This window comes from Ochotona princeps, chromosome 26 (assembly GCF_030435755.1).
Source record: "Ochotona princeps isolate mOchPri1 chromosome 26, mOchPri1.hap1, whole genome shotgun sequence".
In the NCBI taxonomy this organism is placed as follows: domain Eukaryota; kingdom Metazoa; phylum Chordata; class Mammalia; order Lagomorpha; family Ochotonidae; genus Ochotona; species Ochotona princeps.
The window spans coordinates 26,151,495-26,173,889 of record NC_080857.1 but is presented as its reverse complement, the minus strand read 5'-3'; the positions used below and the strand labels follow the sequence as shown (position 1 = coordinate 26,173,889).

The window sequence follows — 22,395 nt, the reverse complement described above, 5'->3', positions numbered from 1 at the left end:
TCACCCTGGTGGAGGACAGGTCTCCTGGCTCCTGGATGAACCCCAAACTCTCTCTCGTAGGTGAAATAACAGGAGGCTGTGTCATCTGTCCAAAGATTTTGCTGATCATTTGTGGTTGCTCACAAGTTCCATGGAAGCTTGAATTGCATAGCAGTGTTGATGGGGGCTTGATTGGGAGAGCATGTGGGAGCTCCCGAGACCTGGGACTTCCTACTCAGCCTCCAGGAGGCCATTGGCCAGACTGTTCGAAAGGCTGGAGTTGCAGTAGGGCAAAGTCCAGTGCTGGCCATCAAGTACGGTGCTCATGGACCAGTGAGAGCCCTGACACGGGATACGGCCCTCACAGAATTGTCCCTGTTCATTAACAGGAGTGTGTGGTCCCCTGTGTTTCCATTTGCATGAACAGTTTTCTGGGGACATTCAATGTTGCCATTAAGACCTTACATTTCGGGCCCGGCGGCGTGGCCTAGCGGCTAAAGTCCTCACCTTGAAAGCCCCGGGATCCCATATGGGCGCCGGTTCTAATCTCGGCAGCTCCACTTCCCATCCAGCTCCCTGCTTGTGGCCTGGGAAAGCAGTCGAGGACGGCCCACCGCTTTGGCACCCTGCACCCACGTGGGAGACCCAGAAGAGCTCCAGGCTGCTGACTTCGGATCGGCTCAGCTCCAGCCATTGTGGTCACTTGGGAAGTGGATCATCAGACGGAAGATCTTCCTCTCTGTCTCTCCTCCTCTGTATATCTGCCTTTCAATAAAAATAAATAAATCTTTAAAAAAAAAAAAGACATTACATTTCCTAACAGAATGCCTGGTATTGCTTTCCAGTTCTGCTCTCAATTCTGTCTTGCTGCTAATGTGTACCCAGAGAGGCAACAGTCGTAGGCTATATGACTGTCAGTATCATCTAAGTGGGAAACTCAAGATTGATTTCCTGGTTCCAGGCTGTCACAGGCATTTGGAGGAGTGAACTGGTGGCAAGGTGCTTTCTCTGTATATTTCTGCCTCTCTAAAAAATAAAAAGGCTCCTGGAGCAGAGAGAAGGAGCTCCCCTCTCCTGCAGTGGAGTAGGATGGAGGTTCCGGGGGAAGAGCTGCTTGTGTGGGCTTGGGAAGGAGAGTGAGCTTTCCCTCGCAGTTGGGACTGTGGGAGTGATGCTGACTACCTGAGGATGCAAGAGAAGGTGTGTGGCTCAGAAGAATCCTGTGTGCCTCTGGTTACACGTCTGTCCTCTGAGGACTGATGCCCATACAGAGGGCGCCTCTCGCCCTGCATTGTGTTGCCCTGAAGGGTTTCTCTTTATCAGTGATTCCTGGCATCCTCCGAGTCCTGGAGCTTCAAGGAGTGTGGTTCCCAGAGCCACAGGCAGTTTAAGGGACTTTAGCCAGAAGGATCTTGGCCAAGAGTTCCGAGGCTAGTGGTGGACACTAAATAGTGCATTTGCCTTCCTTTCCAAGGACTTGTTACTTTCTTGCCAAAGAGCACTCTCCCCCAACAAAAAATCACCCCAGCTTGGGATCCAGGAAATGGATTATCTGATCTACCTAGAAAATACCCAAATGGATTTGTCTTCAGAAAGCCATTCTAGTCCCATTTGGGCTTAAGAGTGGCCAACTGGCTAAGCATTGTTTTCCTTCTTTATTTTATTATTGGAAAGTTGAATTTACAGAGAGAAGGAGAGGCAGAGAGAAAGATCTTGCATCTGCTGGTTCAGTCCCCAAGTGGCTGCAATGGCTAGAGCTAAGCTGATTCAAAGCCAGGAGCCTTTTCATGGTCTTCCACATGGATGCAGCATCCCAAGGCTTTAGGCCGTCCTTGACTGCTTTCCCAGGCCACAAGCAGGGAGCTGGAAGGGAAGTGGAGCAGCTGGAACGTGAACCTGCACGCATGCAGGATCTGGGTGAGTACAAGGTGAGGTTTTTAGCCATTAGGCTGCTGTATTGGGCCCAAACATTATTTTCTGATGAAAAGTTCTTTGCTGCAAGCCTGGGCAGGAGGACCCGGCTTTCAGGAGATCAGGGTGGAATTTTGATAAGGGGTGTGTCAGGAACTGAATCTGCACTGCCATGTTGACTTATGGGATAAATGATTGTTGGTGCTAATGCTAGTCTCAACTTAATAAGTAACCGAGTCCTTTCTATCTAAATAGTTCCTTTAGTCTCATCTAAAAGCAGAAAGGAGGGTGAGCACTTGGCATAGCATTATGATGCTGTTTAATGGGGGCACCTGTGTCCCATATTGGATCACCTGAATTTTAAGCTCAGCTCTCTTTTCCGCTTCCTGCTAATGCGTATCCTGGGAGGCAGTGGTATTGGCTCAATATCTACCACTCCCATGGGAAACCTGGATTGAGTTCTTGGTTAGGCCTGTCTAGGCATTTGGGAAGTAAACCATTTTACGGGAGATATCAATCTCTCAAATAAATAGAATTAAATATGAATTTATGTATTTTAAAGATTATTTATTTGAAGGGCAGAGAGACAGAGAGGGCCAGAGATCTCTGATACCTTAGTTAAGCCCACTAAAACCAGTAACAGCTGGGGCCGGGCCAAGCTCAAGTTAGGAGCGAGGACCTCAGTTTGAGTCTCCAGTGTGGCTGGTAAGGACCTAAGTATTTGTTGGTGCTGAGTGATGGTGCTGTCACCCCCAGCCTTCCTGGGCAGGGAAGTGGGGGTTGGGAGCACATTGGTCAGGGATGGATCACACATCGTCACATGTCCAGAAGTCTAAAGGTGCTCTACTATTGTTGATTTTGATGAGTTTGTAATCCACTTTTACAATCCTAAATTTCATGAAATCATTCTCCACCAACTCAGCCTAGTTCCCTGTCTCTGTTTATTCGTTTAAATCAGTATTACCCAAGCAGGGGTGATTTTTTTTTCCCCTGACTTCCTGAGTGTTAAGTGTCTGGAGACTTTGGTTGTCCTAGTGGGGAGAGGGGTTGAAAACCATTGGCAACTAGAGGTGGAAGCCAAGGATGCTGTTAAGTATTGTGAAGTGCACAGGATATGCCTGTCACCACTCCCTGCAAGAATGTCTGGTCCAGGGCCCAGTGTGATGGCGTCATGCTTAAGGTGCTCACCTGGCATTCCTGGGATCCTATATGGGCGCCAGTTCTAATCCCACCAGCCCTGCTTCCCATCCAGCTCCCTGCTTGTGGCCTGGGAAAGCAGTCGAGGATGACCCAAAGCTTTGGGACCCTGCACCTGTGTGGGAGACCCAGAAGAGGCTCCAGGCTCCTGGCTTTGGATTGGCTCAGCTCCAGCCGTTGCAGCCACTTGGGGAGTGGATCATCGGACGGAAGATCTTCCTCTCTGTTTCTCTTCCTCTCTGTATATCTGACTTTCCAATAAGAATAAATAAATCTTACAAAAAAAAAAAAAAGAATGTCTAGTCCAAATGTCAGTAGTGCCAATGTTGATGAACTCTCATCTGGAAGCTTGAAACTAATAGGGCGTCATTGTGTACATGGGTTGACAATGACCTTTATTCTCAGTAGGAATCAGAGCATGTCTTAAAAATGTGACCTATTTTCATGTCATAAATAGCAAGCAATGTACTTTCCCCCTTTTTAGGTCTTTGAGAATGAGTTGAATAGGAGAACTTTACATTATGAATTTTCTTTTTTAAAAAATATTGACCTGTTGTATATTTACTTGAAAGGCAGAGTTATGGGGCCAACGCCATGGTGAAGTAAGTTAAGCTTCTGCCTCCCATATGGGTGCTGATCTGAGTCCCAGCTAATCCACTTCCCATCCAGCTCCCTGCTGATGGCCTGAGAAAGTAGCAGAGGATGGCTTAAGTCCTTGGACCCCTGCACCCATGTGGGAGATCCAGAGACGGTCCTAGCTCCTGGATTTGGCTTGGCCCAGCTCTGGCTGTTGCAGCCACTTAGGGAGAGAATCAGCACATAGAAGATGTCTCTTTCCATCTCTGTCTCTAACAGCCTTTAAAAAAGAAAGAAAAGGAACAAAGTTACAGAGAGAGGGAGAGGCAGAGGAAATTTTCTATCTGATGGTTCATTGCTCAAATGGCCGCATGAGCCAAGTGTGGGCTGGTAGGAAGCCAGGCGCCAAAAAGTTCATCCGTGTCTTCTGCATGTGTGGCTGAAGCCCAGCTACTTGGTCATCTTCTGCTGCCTTCCCAGATGCATTAACTGGGAGCTGGATTGGAAACAGAACAGCAGGACTTGGCTGGTGTCACAAGTGGCAGCTTAATGTGCTATGCTACTCTGCCAGCCCCAACAATATACATTTTCAGTGAAGCATGCAATAACTTTTTATTAAAAAAAAAGATTTATTCATTTGTTTGAAAGGTAGAATTACACACAGAGAGAGAGGAAAGACGAAGAGAATGAGATCTATCCACTGGTTCACTCCTCAAATGGCTACATCAGTTACTGCTGAGCCTGGGGGAAGCCAGGAGCTTCGGCCAGGTCTTCCACATGGGTGGCCTGTGCCCAAGGACTTGAACCATCTTCCTGATGCTTTTCCCAGGCCATTAGCAAGGAGATGGATGGGAAATGGAGCAGCTGGGACATGAATTATTTCCCATATGGGATACTATTACTTGCTGGAAGACTAGCCTGTTGAGCCTCAATGCTGACCGCATTTCTTAAACCTTGAAGATGGATGCTCTTCCTTTTTTGCCTAAGGGTTGTTGCATTTCTTTCTTCCTTCCTTCCTTCCTTCCTTCCTCTCTTTCTCTTTCTGTTTCTCTTTCTCTTTTTCTTTCTCTTCCTCTTTCTCTCCCTCCCTCCTTCCCTCTCTCCCTTTTTCTCTCTTCTTGTTCTTGTTGCTGTTTTTCTTCAATGCGCCTTCCTTTGGGAATTACTCTAAACTTGTGCAACATTTCAGCAGTTCTGTTGTCTAATGGCTGTTTCATTGAGCACATTTCTAAGCTGTTTAGTTTTTTTTAAAAAATATTTATTTATTTTCATTACAAAGTCAGATATACAGAGAGGAGGAGAGACAGAGAGGAAGATCTTCCATCTGATGATTCACTCCCCAAGTGAGCCACAATGGCTGGAGCTGCGCCAATCCGATGCCGGGAACCAGGAACCTCTTCCAGGTTTCCCACGCGGGTGCAGGGTCCCAAAGCTTTGGGACATCCTCGACTGCTTTCCCAGGCCACAAACAGGGAGCTGGATGGGAAGTGGAGCTGCTGGGATTAGAACCAGAGCCCGTATGGGATCCCGGGCGTGTTCAAGGTGAGGACTTTAGTTGCTAGGCCATGCTGCCGGGCCCGCTGTTTAGTTTTAATCCTCTTTGCTGCCTCCTTGACCTAAATCACTATGTCATATTTTACCAATTTTTTTCCTCTGTGTTAAAATGTCAAAGATTTGAAACTGAATCATCATGTTCAACAGAACCAATTGGAATTGGTAGTGAACTCTATCAAGAGTAAATGGGTATGGGCCTGTTGCAATGGCTCAGTGGTTAGTTAAATCCTTGCTGCTCCACTTCCCATCCAGCTCCTTGCATGTGGCCTGGGAGAGCAGTGGAGGACGGCCCAAAGCTTTGGGACCCTACACCCGTGTGGGAGACCTGGAAGAGGCTCCTGGTTCCTGGCTTTGGTTTGGCTCAACTCCAACTATTGCGGCCACTTGGGTAGTGAACCATCAGATGTAAGATCCTTCTGTCTCTCTTTCTCTCTGTAAATCTGCCTTTCCAATAAAAATAAATACATCTTTTGGGCCCGGCGGCGTGGCCTAGAGGCTAAAGTCCTCGCCTTGAAAGCCCCGGGATCCCATATGGGCGCCGGTTCTAATCCCGGCTGCTCCACTTCCCATCCAGCTCCCTGCTTGTGGCCTGGGAAAGCAGTCGAGGACGGCCCAAAGCTTTGGCACCCTGCACCCGCGTGGGAGACCTGGAAGAGGTTCCTGGTCCCGGCATCGGATTGGCGCGTACCAGTCCGTTGCGGCTCACTTGGGGAGTGAAACATCGGATGGAAGATCTTCCTCTCTGTCTCTCCTCCTCTCTGTATATCCGGCTTTCCAATAATAATAAAATCTTAAAATAAATAAATAAATAAATACATCTTTAAAAGAATAAAAATAGTAGACGAGGTAAGACTTGAGGTGAACGATTTGAGAGTGATGGTCAGGGGATGTTGAACTATGTGACTAGAACTCTTAAGGTGATTCTTTGTCCCTGTGGATTTACGCATTGACTTTGATTTTAGAATTATATGTGGTAGAAGTTACCTTGGAGGAACTAAGACGAGTCTTACCTATAGAAGTTCAAACAAACTTGGAGAAGTAGAGATTATTATTTCCATCTCAATTTCGGCCCCATAGGAATTTAAGATAACCGCAGACATTACATTTCAGTAGGCTGCAGTAGGGTTCCTCAGCCTTGGGCAGCGTCTGCATTTGCATTGGACAATTCTTTGTCTCTGGGCTATTCTGTGCGTTATTGGTGCTTAGTTGCATTGGAGGCTGCTTCCCACTAGATGCCAGTAGCAACTTACTTACAATTGCATCTAGGTCTGTTACTGTGTTCTTTTCCTATCATATATAATTGAATGTGATTATTTTTTGCTAATAGTAAGTACCAGAAAGACTTTAGTGGCTTGCTGCTGTGGTGTTTTGTTTTGTTTTGAACCAGGATCAGTGGCATTCTACAGATTTCAGGGGCTGTTGGTGGAATTTGGGCTGACCCCATTGTGGGAAGTCCTGCCATTCAGGGATCAGCAGCGTTTGTTTTGGCCTCCCTTTGGTCTGGAATCTTCACCAAGAGGATGGAATCCATGGGCTATGGATAGAAATCGGATGTGCCTACAATTTCAGGAAGTTTCTGATGAGTGGGAAAATTTGAGTGGTTAGGAAGCAGTTATTTCTTTATTTATTTTAAAGATTTATTTATTTTTATTGGAAAGGAAGATATACAGAGAGGAGGAGAGACAGAGCGGAAGATCTTTGTCCAATGATTCACACCCCAAGTGACCGCAACGACCGGTGCTGCGCCAATCCGAAGCCAGGAACCAGGAACCTCTTCCAGGCCTCCCATGCGGGTGCAGGGTCCCAAGTTTTTGGGCCGTCCTCCACTGCTTTCCCAGGCCACAAGCAGGGAGCTGGATGGGAAGTGAAGCAGCTGGGATTAGAACCAGCGCCCATATAGGATCCCGGCGTGTTCAAGGCGAGGACTTTAGCCTCTAGGCCACGCCACCGGGCCCCTGTTACAGCATTTAAACTTCCTGGAAACATGGGCTGTAAAAACTAAAGAGTATCCCACCATCTAATTGATTACAACTTTAAAAGATGGATAAGGTGTTGGCTTTTTCTCCCCCATGTTCCTCTTTTAAATTTTTTAACTTCAGACATAGCTAATACCTGGCTTTCATTTTTATGCTTTATATGTTAGGCCTAGCCAATAGAGAAAAATCTTTAAAGAAATTTACTCAGGCCGGGTTGCAAGTGTCTTGGTATTTCCCCCTACTCCACTCTCAGCAGAGCAGAAAAATTTCTACCTGTTGCTTTAGCATTCTGAGCTGCCTAGTTCCTGCTGGCTGTGGTTAATTAATGCATGCTTTAAAATGGTTGTTGTTCTAGACATGCTGTAGAAAAGGTCATGGACAGGAAGCCATGGAAGAGTTTTGAAGATTTTAAAATTTTTAAAGCTTTATTTATTTTTATTGGAAAGGCAGATCAGATTTGCAGAGAGGAGCGACAAAGAATTTCCATCCACTGGAGCTTCATATTTAAAGGATTGGTTAGGCTGCTGAATTGAAAACTGAGTGATGGGAAGGTAAAAGGTAGACACTGCTGTCCGGGCAGAGAGGACTGTGGACCACAGCATCGATGGGCAGGTGGGAAGCAGCGACCAGATTGAAGCAGAACAAACCGCTAGGGTTATAAATGACTCTGAACTTGCGGGGGTTGACAAACGAAGCTAACAAGATTGACAGGTACAAATATGTTAAGGCACAGGGTGGGTTTCATACTGATACAATGAAAGTATTTACCAAATACTGTAAGAATTCTAGATTAGGCGAACTCTGGCGTGTGAAGAAAGAGATCCTGGGATACGTAAAAATAATACTTAGACTCAGTGGGTTGCAAACTACAGGAAGCCAGAACCAGAAGGTGGAAAATGTTTTATTTAGCCCAGTAGCTTAAGGAAGAACAAAATGTTCCATACTTTTATTTTCTTTTTTTAAAAAATGCTTATTTTATTTTTAAATATTTATTTATTCATTTTATTAAGAGAAGGACAAAGAGGAAGAGCTTCTGCTACCTTCCTAGGCTGTAAACAGGGAGCTGGATGCGAAGTGGAGCAGCTGGGATGTGAACCAGTTCCCAGATGGAATTCCTAGCTCTTGGAGGTAGAACATTAGCTAATTCAGTCATCGCCCCAGGGCCAAAATGTGCCATATTTTCTATGCCATCATTTGAATGATCCTAAGTTTGACTTTTTTTTTTTCCTAAACATATAGCTTGCTGAGTTGCTGACTCTTTAATGCCTCCCTAGGTGTAGAATTTAGTTAGAAGTTGTGGTTGGTAGGGCAAGCTGTCCAGTTAGATGTTTCATACTCATACTAAAAGATTGCCTGACTGTACTGCTTGCAGTGCCAGTTGGGCCTTTGTCCCACCAGGGCCTTTGCACTTGCTTTTCTTTGTGCTTATTGGTCTCAGGAAGGTCATGTGACTGCTGTGAGTGAGTGGGCAGGAGAGAGTCTCTCTTTCCTTCCTGGCCTTGCAGTTACTGAGTTTTGTTTGTGTTGGGGAGGATGCAGAACTTGAAGAGACTTTGTGTGCCCCCCCTTTTTTAAAAGATTTATTTGTTTTTATTGGAAAGTCAGATAGAGGAGGAGAGGCAGAGAGGAAGATCTTTCGTCTGATGGTTCAATCCCCAAGTGGCTGCAATAGCCAGAGCTCAGCCAATCCAAAACCAGGAACTTCGTCTGGGTCTCCCATGCAGGTGCAGGGTCCCAAGGCTTTGGGCTGCCCTCAACTGCTTTCCCACGTCACAAGCAGGGAGCTGGATGGGAAGTGGGGCTGCTGGGACATAAACCTGTGGCTTTATGGGATTCCAGTTTGTACAAAGCGAATACTTTAGTCACTAGGCTACCGTGCCGGGCCCTTTGTGGCCCCCTCCTTTTTTTTTATTGTTTATAATGATTACATGGTTGACCAGGGTGGGAAGGATCAATGTTTAGGGAAAATTGGGTGAACTTATTGTTTCCAAATTTGCTTTTCCTGGAGGAAGGGATGAGATAAAAGGGGAAACCACACACGACATCCAAACATCCCAATACCCAGGGATGACGAACCACCTCCTCATATCAACCCAGGTTCTCCATATGTACATTTCCTGAGGGTGCTGTCCAGGTGGCTTGGATAGCTTTAAAATGCTGCCGATTTCACCAATTGAGTGATTAAACCCCCTTCTCAGTGTCCATTGGCTGACATAGTAATCCTGTAGTTTCACTGAGATTTTTTGCTGTCATCCTTTGACTAGGGTAGTTGTTCAGTTTGCTCTGTTCTCTTTCTGCTATGGCACCAAATGAGCTGCCATATTCTGCTCTTACAGCTGGGCCTGTGTCCGCTGCTCCGCCTTTTTCACTAAGTAGGGAAAAGCTCTTGCAGGCGAGCCCAAAGACCTGGGCCTGTCGTCTCAAGGCTCTCCAGATCCCCTACCCATGGGGCTCATGAACCTGGCACCCACCTCACAGGCGGACCCCAGGGCACAGGCCAGATGACCCAAGCCCTGCTGGATTCTCCCAGCCCCTGGGCTCATGGACCCGAAACCCACCTGGCAGGGGGGCCAAAGGACCTGGGTCAGGCAACCCAAGGCACGCCAGATCTCCCACCCCTGAGGTTCACAAACCTGGCGCTGCCCTCCCTAGTGGGACCCAGGACACAGACCAGGCGACCTGAGCTTATGAACCCAACATTTCCCTGGAAGGTGGGCCCAAGGACCAGAACCCCACCAGATCCCCCACCCCTGGGGCTCATGAACCTGACACCCCCCGCCCCCGACAGGCAGATCCCAGACCCCAGGCTAGGCAATCCGAATCCCACCGGCTCCCTCCCACCCGCTACCTGGGGCTCACGAACCCGGCCCCTACCAAACAGGTGAGTCCCAAGTCCAGAGCCAAGCTACCCGAGCCCTGTCAGATCCCCCGCCCCTGGGACTCACGAACCTGACCCTTACTAGCCCCAGACTGGCATGACTCGCCTCACCTCAGCATCCACAACCTTACTGCACAGCCTGGCCTGGTCTAGACTCCTGGTCTAGACTGCCCTGTTCCAGCTCCTGCTGGTGGGTGCTGCAGCCTATCCCAGCCCAGCCTGATTGTTGCCCTGGCCGTAACATGAACTGGCTGGTGGTGCGGTATGTGACCCTTTTTTATAGGGTTACAAACATGCACACATCATCTGCTTAAGTCCTGTTATATGTATGAACTGTTCTAAAGTGATCTCAAGTCCCTTGTGTTAATAAGCATGCTTGGAGGGATGAGAGACAGAGGGAGAGGTGAACCTGGGAATGTGGCCCTCCCAGGGCCTTCTGCAGCTGCCGGAAGCACAGCTGACTGGGCAGTGGCACTCTGCACAGCCAGTGTTTCTTGTTCTCTTGTCTCAGAGCAGAACTGTGGCCTTGTCGCAGGCCAGATTTCAAGGTGAAAAACCAACAGGCTGTTTGTTCTTCTTTTAAGTTCTATTGTAGAGAATATTAATTAGAAAAAAAAAAGGTCTCTGACTAGAAATAAAATGTGACATTCTTGAATGAGTTCTTATATCCTTCAGAATTCTCAGTGTTTAATAGACAAGCCCACATAATGTGCTTCTGAGGACTCGTGTGCCTGTTTATGTCAATTGTTTGTCAAGCATGGGGAAGCAGAAATGGGACAGACTAAATTAGAATGAGAGCTGTGCCAATGTGAATGTATATTTGTGTGCCAAATATGGTTCAGGTGGGTAATGTGAAGAAAGCTAAGGGACAAGAGTGGTTCTCCCACACAGACATTCTGTTCGAGTTGAAGGCTAAATCATGTATCTAACCTAAGTTCAGTTATTTGAGCATTCCTATCTTGATGTTACCCTATGTTGAAATATGTTGAAAAATTAACTATCCTATGTACCGAGAGGTTATATTTCAAACCTTTTGTTATATTCTGTTGTAAGGAAAATTCTTTTGTGAATTTGATTGTAATTGTAAATTTTTCTATCACATTTGGGGAGGGGTTCATTAACTTATAATTTAGTTTCATGTGGATATCCTATGGATATTTTACTAGGGTAGATTGAGCGAAAGTTGTGAACTTGAGTTGCGATCAGGCTATCATTGATTCACTGTGTGTGTGTTTTAAGATTTGTTTATTTATTTGAATGGCATAGTTATAGATAGAAAGGGAGAGAGAGATTTATTCCCCAAGTGTCACAGTGGCTAGACCTGGCCTAAAGCCAGTAGCCAGGAGCTTCTTCTGGGTCTCCCACATGGTTGCAGGGGTCCAAGGACATAAGCCATCCTCTGCTGCTTTGCCAGGCGTGTTAGCATGGAATTGTATCAGAAGCAGAGCTACCAGGACTTAAACTAGCATCCATATGGGATTCAAGCATCAGCTTAACCTATTATGCCTACTATATGATGTTATTTAGCGATGTATTTTGTTTGTTTGAAAAGCAGAGTGACAAAGAGAGGAAGAGACACAGAGAGAAGATCTTCCATCTAGTGGGTTACTCCCCAAATGATTGTAGTGGCCAAGGTCAGACCAGGCCAGCGCCAGGAACCTGCAACACCATCTCGGTCTCTCACATTGGTGGCAGGAACCTAAGCCCTTGGATTATCTTCCACTGCTTTTGCATTAGCAGGAAGATGGATAGGAAGTGGATCAGTCAGGATTCGGACTAATGCTCCTTTATAGAATACTACTATTGCTGGTGGTGGTTTAGCTTGCTGTGCTACAGTGGCGGCCCCACTGTGTGAATTTGGATGCCATCAGTGAATCCATTTTAAACTATCCCCACATGTATCCCCAGCTGGTGTCAAAACATTGGAATAGATCTGCATCTATTTGAGTCTTGGAACGTTGTTGCAGAGTTCATGGTACATGTATCAGGTAATATCCACTCAAAAGTTGCTCATTTGAAGAAGAGATGGCTAATCGTCCATTACTTTCTTGTGTTTTAAGTATTGTGTGTTAACCCCAGCTTTTCCTTTTTCTCTAGCCAAATTAGAGAGAAACTGAAGAATGACGTCACTCAAATGAAGGCGCAAGTCCCTGGGTTCACTCCAGGCCTTGCTATTTTACAGGTACCATCATAGTGTATATTTGTTAGCTACGGCCTTACTCAGTCTGTCAAGAACACTCCTCCTCTTCCTCCTCCACCTCCTTTCCCTCTTCTTCCCCATCTTGAGCTGTTTTGCTTTTGTGTGCAACTGCCTACTTTATGGTTTCTCTTTGCAAGCCCATATTTTAGCTCAAAATCTTACCTTATCTCTGGCTCAGCTGGCTTATTGTGGCCCTCTGCTCTGCTCTACTCTGGTAACGCTTAACCTAGGCCAAGGTCTCTTTTTAAAAGACTTATTTTCATTTGAAAAACAGATTTACAGAGAAAAGGAGAGACTGAAAGATCTATCCACTGGCTCACTCCCAAAGTGGCCAAAACTGGAGCTAAGCCGATCTGAAGCCAGGAGCCAGGAGCTTCTTCTTCTTCTTCTTTTCTTTCTTTTTTTTTTTTTTTTTTTTTTTAAAGATTTATTTGCTTTTATTGGAAAGGCAGATATACAGAGAGGAGGAGAGACACAGAAAAAGATCTTCCGTCTGATGGTTCACTCCCCAAGTGAGCGCAACGGCTGGAGCTGAGCCAATCCAAAGGCAGGAGCCTGGAGCTCTTCCAGGTCTCCCACACAGGTGCAGGGGCCCAAGGTTTTGGGCCATCCTCGACTGCTTTTCCAGGCCACAAGCAGGGAGCTGGATGGGAAGCAGGGCTACCGGGATTAGAACCTGCGACCATATGGAATCCCGGGCTTGCAAGGTGAGGACTTTAACCATTATGGTATTGTGCCGGGCCCCAGGAACTTCTTTTGGGTCTCCCACACAGGTGCAGTGTCCCAAAACTTTGAATTGTCCTCCTGTGCTTTGCCAGGCCACAAACAGGGGAGCTGGTTGGGAAGTGGAATAGCCAGGATATCAACCGGTGTCCATACTGGATACCGTGCTTGGAGGTAGAGGATTAACCAGTTGACCTATGTGCTGGCCTCTTGGCCAAGATCTCTTAAACCTGCGACATTGTAGAATATCTTTATACTTTTAAAGGGAGGATTTGAAAAAATTCATTGGAAAATGAAATTTAAAGATAAATTTGTGCTGGTAAAAACACACGAAATTTATGCTTAGTTTGTCATTATACATATATATGTATGCATACATTTTAAAAATGTTTTTTTCAGAGTTTTTATGTATTTGAAAGACAGAAACACAGACAGGGAAATCCATTAGTTCTGTTTCCAAATGCAAGGCCAGGAGCCTGAAACTCACTTTGGGTCTCCCATATGTGTGGTCGGGAACCAAGTCCTTGAGTTACCACATACTGCCTCCCAAGGGTGCATATTAACAGGTAACTGGAATCAGAAGTGGAGCTGGGGCACTAACCCAGGAATTCCTACTGGGATATGGGTGTCCCAAGTGGTCCTATGATGTGTATTTTCATGAGATTTTTGGAGTTTTTGCTTATGTCCTTTATCATGTTTATGTACTGCATTAAAAATTAAAGCTAGAAGCTTTAGAAATGTTTATTCATTTGGGTTCTTTGTGGTGATGCTAAAGCTAATCCACAGTCCTGTGGCTCTTTCATCCCATATGAGTGCCGCTTTATGTCCCGGCTGCTCCTCTTCCCGTCCAGCTTCATGTTTATGACCTGGGAAGAGAGGGAGGATGGCTCAAGTCCTTGGGTCCTTGCACTCACATGGGAGACCCACAGAAATTCCTGGCTCCTGGCTCCTGGCTTGGGATCAGCTCAGTTCTGGCCATTGCGGCCATTTGGGGAAGGAACCAGTGGGTGGAAGATCTCTTTCTATTATCTCTCCTTTTCTCTCTCTTTGTAAAATCTGCCTTTCAAATAAAAATAAGTAAATCTTTTAAAAAGTATTTGTTCTTTTAACAATGCCACTAATAAGCTTGCTATGTTAGCATAAAGAACTTTTTTATGGAAAAGCAACTTTTTGAAAACAAACTTTATCCAAAAAGGAGGTTTATTTTAATTTTTGTGTAATTCTTTACCGTTTTCATAATGGAAGAGAGCTGAATTCTCATTTGCTTCTGCATTCAGTTTCTTACTGAGAGCTGGTCTGACTGAAATACATGGAGAAAATCTGTCCTTGTATGGATGTGTAATTATGGATATTTTTCTTTGATGATTACACCAGAGCTGTGAATAATTTTTTTTCATCTAGTAAATCTCCTAGAGATCTTTTCTCTCTTTTTTGTTTGGTGGGGTAGACAGGAAGATAGAAAGAGCTGTTATCTGCTGATTCATTCCCCAGATGCCTAATCCATTTTGGTCTCCCATATAGTGATAGGAATCCCATACTTTGAGCCATCACTGCTGCCCCCAGTGTCTGCAGATACAGGAAGCTGGAGTCATTAGCTGGAACCAGGCATCAAATGTAGGTACTGCAGCATCCAGTATAGCTGTCTTCTAGGCTAAGTGGCCATCCCTCAATAAGTAGGTTTTTAAAAAATTAATTTATTAATTAATTTGAGAGCAACAGAAAATGAGAGCTCTCATCTGTTATCCCATAGTTCCTGTCCTTGTGACCACTGGGGCCACATCAGGCCAAAGCCAGGAACCCAGAATTCAACCTGCTGCTCTCATGATACAAACCCAACTATGTGAGCCATCCCCCGGTGCCTCCCAGGATGTGCACTGTCAGGAAGATGGAGTCAGGAGCTGGGCAGGGCTCCAAACCTAGGCTCACTGCTAAGGTGTCTGGGTGTCCAAGGTACATCTGAACTCCTAGGACAACCACTTCCTCTATAAGTAAAGTTTTTAAAGGTTAGTTTGTGAGGTGGCCGTTTGCAGCATTAAGTCACCATTTGGAATGCCTGCATTCCATATTGGAGTGATTTGCTTGAGTCTGTACTACTTTGCTTCCTGCTAATTGTGGGTCCTGGGATATAGTAGATGATGGCTCGGATGTTTGGGGATTCCTTCCATGCACATGAGAGACCCGGATTGAGTTCTAGACTGCTGGCTTTGGCCTGGCCCACCCTTGTTTGCTGCAAGCATTTGGGGAGTAGATCAGATAGAAGATCTCTATTTCTCTTTCTGCTTGCCGCTCAAATAGAGTAAAAGCAAAGAAACAAAAAATTAAAGATTAGTTGTAATGTAGGATCTGAGCCCTATCAGTGAAACTTAATGCTTTGTTATGTCTTTGTGTATTTTTTTTACTTTGTGATATCCAATTGCTACAGCTGGTACGGGTGTTTACTTGTGAATGGTTTTGTCACGTCCTTCATTCCTCATCTGGAGAATAATTGTTCATTGAATAATGCACATCTTCCAAATGTTAACACATTTCCTCATGTCATATATTTAAAAAATCATTAGTATTGCCAATGATCTCATCAGAAAGGTCTTATGTATTGAGAAGCTGTCAAGCTCACAGTGTGGATAAAAAGTTGTAATTTCACTTGGAAGCTCACATCTTATCATTGGCAGCAAATACAACTGGTTGTTTTTCTTGACGTGCCAGCCTCACTTTTTTCATTTTTGAGAAAATATTTGCCAAATACTCAAGCCTGAATAGTCTGTTTGTCATTTGTTCTTCCAAGTAAAGATGATGCTCTTTGTAAAAATTGTCTTGTTCAGCTTGCAAGATCGAATAGAATATGAGAAAGACATGCACTCAAGGTGGAGGTTTCATAAAATTTCAAATTTGTACAGTTTTATCAAGAGCATCCCTATGTGAAACTACCATCTGGTTTTATGAGATTATGTGGCTATCTTCCAACTGGTGTGGGTGGCTGACATTGTCTTCGTTTTTGTTAGGTGACCAGTGATATAACTTTTGTGTCATCAGTACAGAAGTTGCCACAGTGGAAAAGTTAGTAAAAGTTGTCAACAATACGGTGGAGTCACTTGGGCCAGTGCCCTATAGCAGAATGACAGGCCACCAGACACACAACCCTGTTGCGGAACTGGCTTCTATGAGGTCTTCTGCCCTGCCAGCCAGAGACTGACACTGTCCTTGTTATTGATCTTTGTAGCTAAGGGTAGATGTTTCAAAACAACTTATATAACCTCTGCATTTTACCCTGAAACTCCTTTATCCTCCTTTGCTACTCCGAGCACCCACAGCTCACTGTGTCCATGCCTATTGCTGTCTTGAGTTTGTACGTTGGAAAACTCATGCTATTTAGGTTGACAAACACTGTTACAAAAATATTTTGCAGACTCACATCGTGGCTGATCCTCTGACTGTGATGCTAGCATCCCATATGGATTCTGGTTCAAGTCCTGGCCACTCCACTTCTAATCCAGCTCCCTCCTGATGAGCCTGGGAAAGCAGCAGAGCATGGCCCGAGGCTTTGGGCCCCTGCATCCACATGGGAGATGTAGAGGAAGCTCCAGGTTCCAGGCTTTAGACTGGCCTGGCCATTGTGGCCATTTGGGGAATGAGAGAGTGGATGGATGTTCTCTTCTGAGTCTTCCTCTCTCTCTGTAACTCTGACTTTCAAGTAAAATAACAAGTAAATCTTAAGAAAAGAAAAAAGAAAGGATCCTGGGACTTGAAATAGCCCACATTTCCAGAAGCAATGCCCTAAGTCTTTTTTCTTGGCAAGGTAATAAATGCTAAGTCCAGAACTCTTCTGAGTTGGGACTCTGGATGGGGCTGTGTTTCTCCCTACTCAAGCCTCCATAGGGTGTGGTTCCTCTACTCCCTGATTCCTAAACCACTCCGTCAGAGGGCTCAGCCCTGGGGTCTCTGCAGCTACATGGCCTTGCCAGACCCAGACCTTCACAAGATACTTGCCTATGCAGGGCCCTGCCTAGTAGAGTTTCTTCCCTGAACTCCGTCCACATTCATTCAGGAGTGAACACATGGATACAAGCATGCAATAAATATTTGTACAAATTTGCGAATCAATATCTAAAGGGCTTCATTTGGGTGGCAAATTGATTTCATTTCAGAGTCCCTTCAGGAAAACATCAGCTTCTTCTTCATGTCACCTTCTCCCTAGCTGAATGTCTGCACACACATCATTTCATTCTTTGCTAAGTTCTTTCCCCTGTTCCTCAAGCATCTCAGAGTACAGTGCTTTCAGAGCCTCCTTCTGCTACCCTGCTGTTTGCCTGAGAGGCCTTAGCATGGCAGAGAAGAGCAGAAGGTCTGTCGTTCAATGCCTCATGTGTTCTCTGCTGTGGTGGGTCCTCCTTTTTTTGGCAAATTACTAAGGATCAGGGGTGTATGTTGTGGGCGTGTACCTAGCACATTTGGAGACTGGTTATTTTTTGGCTTATTCCAATGAATTGTTTGTTGTAGTAAGGGTAAATGCCATCAGCAAGGAATCTGGTGTTTTTTTTTTTTTGTAGACTGTTAATTAAAAACCACAGGAGGCCATTGTTCTGAACTAAGCTCCCTTGCTGGTTCCCAACAGACCTAGTTAAAAATCAAAATGGAGTCACTCTTGCTAAAGATCAACTCTTTCTTTTTTGTTGTTGTTGTTGTTGTTGTTTTTTAAGATTTATTCAGTTTATTACAAAGTCAGATATACAGAGAGGAAGATCTTCCATCCGATGATTCACTCCCCAAGTGAGCCGCAACGGGCCGGTGCGCGCCGATCCAAAGCCAGGAACCAGGAACCTCTTCCAGGTCTCCCATGCGGGTGCAGTGTCCCAATGCATTGGGTCGTCCTCGACTGCTTTCCCAGGCCACAGGCAGGGAGCTGGATGGGAAGTGGAGCTGCCGGGATTAGAACTGGTGCCCATATGGGATCCCGGCGTGTTGAGGGCGAGGACTTTAGTCACTAGGCCATGCTGCCGGGCCCTGTTGTTGTTTTTAAGATGATTTATTTTTATTGGAAAATCAGATATGCAGAGAGAAGGAGAGATGGAGAAAAAGATCTTCCGTCTGCTGGATCACTTCCCAAGTGGCTGCAATGGCTGAAACAGCCAATCCAAAGCCAGGAGTAAGGAACTTCTTTCACGTCTGCCACGTGGGTGCAGGGTCCCAAGGCTTTGGTCGTCCTCCACTGCTTTCCCAGGCCACAAGCAGGGAGCTGGATGGGAAGTGGAGCAGCTGGGACATGAACCAGCACTCTCATGGGATCCTGGCTCGTGCAAGGCGAGGATTTAGCCACTAGGATACTATGCCAGGCCTACCAGTTATTTTTCTATTGTTCTGACTTTCCCTTAACAAGCATGGTAACTCTGGAAATGGCCAAACTGCCTTTTGTTCTTTGTTATGGCAGCTTTTTCCTGTCTAGCAGAGCCTGCCTTTTCTGCTCAGCTCCTTAAAACAGTTATTGTGTGTTACAGAGTGTAGTGCTGCCCAATCTAGAGCCGAACATGAAGCCAATTAAGATGTGTTGTAATTCTGTCCTGTAACATGATCTTTTCTTGAGCAATTTCAGGAAATGTTTTTCTCCCACCTGTTTTAAAAATTAACTTCTGCCATGGACTTTAGATTTATGGATTGCAGGAGTCTTTATTCAGGGACACACTTCCACAGCTGGTCTCCTGTGTCCTTACCGATAAGCCAGTGTCCTTGCTGGGAATGTCAGACTATTTTAGTTTTGGACTTCAGCACCAGAGTCCGCATCTAGACCTTGGCTTATGCGATGAATTGTTTCAGCATCTCTCAGCCTCAGTGCTAGCATCTGCCCACACATCCTGTGGAGGTCGCCTCCTTAGGGATTTTGTCCTTTAGTCCCCACCCTTGAAGGATTATCATCCTATTGATTTTGTCTCTTATAAAAGCAATTCAAGGGGCCTGCACTGTGGCTCAACAGGCTAATCCTCCAGCTTCATGTGCTGGTGTCCTGTATGGACACTGGTTCGTGTCCCAGCTACTCCACTTCCTATGCAGCTCCTGTTATACCCTAGGAAAGCAGCGGAGGATTGGTTCAAATCCTTGCAACCCTGCACCCACATGGGAGATCCAGAAGAGGTTCCTGACTTTGGGTTGGTTAAGCTTTGGCCATTGTGGCCATTTGAGGAGTAAACAAGGGCATGGAAGACCTTCTGTTTCTATCGTTCCTTCTCTCTGTAAATCTGCCTTTTAAATAAAAAATAAACATCTTTAAAAAGAGGGCACTTCAAAACGTTTGTGGGAAATGGGAATTGGAAAATAGGTTTACTAGGGTGCGAAAATTTTTAAGTTGAGGGGTCCTTAAAATATTTGTGGAGCCACTGATGTTGGGGTTTGCAAGTTAAGCTCCCACCTGGGACACTGGCTTCCCATATTCAAGCTCCAGTTCAGGCCATAGCTACTCCACTTTCAATCCATCTTCCTGCTACATGCCTATGGGAAAAGTGGTGGAGGTAGTTTAAGCACTTGGGTTTCTGCCATCAACGTGGGAGATCCAGGTAGAGTTTAAGGCTCCTGGTTTCAACCTGGACCTGCCCTGGCTATTGAGGCTTTTTGGGAAGTGAACCAACAGGTAGACACACCTCTCTGTCACTCTGACTTTCAAAAAATAAATCTTATCAGAAGAATCCCTGGAAAAATGGATATTGTGAAAAGCTAAGCATAAATTTCAATTTCTTTGCACTAAAATGAACATCTTAATTCTCATTTTCACAAGCTTATTTTTTTCTGAAAATTTTCTTTTTTTATAAAGATTTATTTATTTTTATTACAAAGTCAGATATAGAGAGGAGGAGAGACAGAGAGGAAGATCTTCCGTCCGATGATTCACTCTCCAAGTGAGCCACAACAGCCGGTGCTGCACCGATCCAAAGCCGGGAACCTGGAACCTCTTCCGGGTCTCCCACGCGAGTGGGTGCAAGGTCCCAAGGCTTTAGGCCGTCCTCGACTGCTTTCCCAGGCCACAAGCAGGGGGCTGGATGGGAAGTGGAGCTGCTGGGATTAGAACCGTTGCCCATATGGGATTCCAGTGCGTTCAAGGCGATGACTTTAGCCTCTAGGCCATGTCGCTGGGCCCTGAAAATTTTCTAACATGGTCATTTATTTATTTGAAATATAGTGACAGAGAACGAGAGACCTGTTGGTTCACTCTCCAAATGTCCACAAAAGCTGGGGCTTGGCAAGGTTGAAACCAGGGAGCTAGGAAGTCCCATTCTGGTGTCCCATGTTGCTGGCAGAAAGACTGTAGGCATCACCTGCTGTTGTGAGTTAGCAGGAAGCCGACATGGAAGTGGGGTGGCCAGATCCAAACCAGGCACTCCAATCTGGGATACTGGCATCCCAGGTGGCAGCTTAATTTAATTTAAATTTGCTGTGTGATGATGCCTACCCCAGCCACAAACTTTTTGAACTGCCACTCGTGGAAGCTCTTGGAATCTGTTCCCTCTCCCTGATTCCCGTTGCTCCCACCCCTGGAACCCTAGAGTCACCTGCTTGGTGGATTAAGGTTTCTGATTCTAGACCCAGGTCCCCTTGACCACAGCTGCCCTTGCTAAGTGTGGATCTGTTCCTGACCTGTTCTTCATCCTGTGGAAGGAAGGACTGAACATACTATATACAGTGTCTATTGTACAATTTAAATGATGTTTATAGATTTCTGATTGTTCTAATTTATGTACTTCCTCTCTAGGTTGGGAGCTTCTCTAGAAACCATATCAAGGGTTGTTCAAAGGTCTTGAGTAGTTTGTCCAAAGCCACAATTACAATAAAGGCACTAGGTCTGGGATATGAACCCAGGTATCCCTCTAAAACCCGCTTGCTTCCCTTTGCTTTTCCAATTTCTTAGCATGGCATTCAAGAACACTCCTCTGGCCCAAGCATGCACCTACAGTTGAAATTTTATTTTTTTTAATTTTTTTTAAAAGATTTATTTTTATTACAAAGTCAGATATACAGAGAGGAGGAGAGACAGAGAAGAAGATCTTTCGTCCGATGATTCACTCCCCAAGTGAGCCGCAACGGGCCAGTACACGCCGATCCGAAGCCAGGAACCAGGAACCTCTTCCGGGTCTCCCACACGGGTGCAGGGTTCCAAAGCTTTGGGCCGTCCTCAACTGCTTTCCCAGGCCACAAGCAGGGGGCTGGATGGAAGTGGAGCTGCCGGGATTAGAACCGGCGCCCATATGGGATCCCGGAGTGTTCAGGGCGAGGACTTTAGTCACTAGGCCATGCTGCCGGGCCCCTGGAATTTTAAAAAAATAAAGCAGATGGGCACCTTCCCAAAGAACCAGATATTTATAGGAAATTAAGACTTGACTTTCCCTAAGAGATATAAATACACATCTATGTCCATTACTCTAACAGATAAAATACTTTGACTTAGTAATCTAAAAGGTACCTACCACTTGCTTTCTACCAAGAGTTTTTCAGAGTACGTAATATCTCAGTACAGGAGCTCATTCAGTCCCCACAAAGTACAGGGAAGAAAACCAACAACAACAAAAAATCGCAAAATGCGACTTGCTTCACTATCCACAAAAGCTTCCTCAGACAAACAGAAGTAATGAGTGAAACAATACCCCAGATATTTTTTGGTAGACAGCAGGGATTGGTCCACTGGCCCTTGTCCAAATGCTGTCCAGGTTGCGAAGGGTTTAAAATGCAGTCGTGGCAGTGGCTGTGAAGGTCTGTGTCCCACGAAGGCCCAAATACATGCTGCCTGCCTTTGGCAGAAGCAGATTGCATACTCCTGGTATAAAGAAGCCATTTTAACCTGTTCTGGAAAAAGACCTCAGCTGCCTTCAAGGAAGGCATTAGCATTCCTGATAAAATGCTTAAGTGGTTTTCTTGAGAAACTGCAGTGGGATAAAGATTTGTTCTGAGAAACCAGCCTGCCACCCACCCGCTTGAATGCCAGTCAAGAATCTAATGTTCTTTAGCTAAACATTCTTTGTGCCTCTAGTCTGCTAATGATTGTATAACTGTTTTCCCCTATAAAAATGCCTATGATGGGTGAAATCTTTTTAAATCAACAAATGAATATTTTTTTTAAAGATTTATTTATTTTTATTACAAAGAGAGGAGGAGAGATAGAGAAGATCTTCTATCCGTTGATTCACTCCCCAAGTGAGCCGCAACGGCCAGTGCTGCGCTGATCCGGAGCCAGGAGCCAGGAACTTCCTCCAGGTCTCCCATGCAGGTGCAGGGTCCCAAGGCTTTGAGCCATCCTCGACTGCTTTCCCAGGCCACAAGCAGGGAGCTGGATGGGAAGTGGAGCTGCCGGGATTAGAACCGGTGCCCATATGGGATCCCGGGCGTTCAAGGCCACAACGCTGGGCCCAACAAATGAATGTTGTATCTAT

The 22,395-nt window shown here is 45.6% G+C and overlaps 1 protein-coding gene across 1 annotated transcript in view; it reads left to right on the top strand.

Annotated features, from left to right (window-relative positions):
- Positions 1 to 22,395, top strand: part of MTHFD1 (methylenetetrahydrofolate dehydrogenase, cyclohydrolase and formyltetrahydrofolate synthetase 1) — a 76,626-nt gene that overhangs the window by 9,592 nt on the left and 44,639 nt on the right. The window contains exon 2 of the mRNA XM_058655532.1: positions 12,169 to 12,253. Coding sequence (XP_058511515.1) covers positions 12,169 to 12,253 — 85 coding nt within the window. The remainder of the gene's footprint in view (positions 1 to 12,168; positions 12,254 to 22,395) is intronic.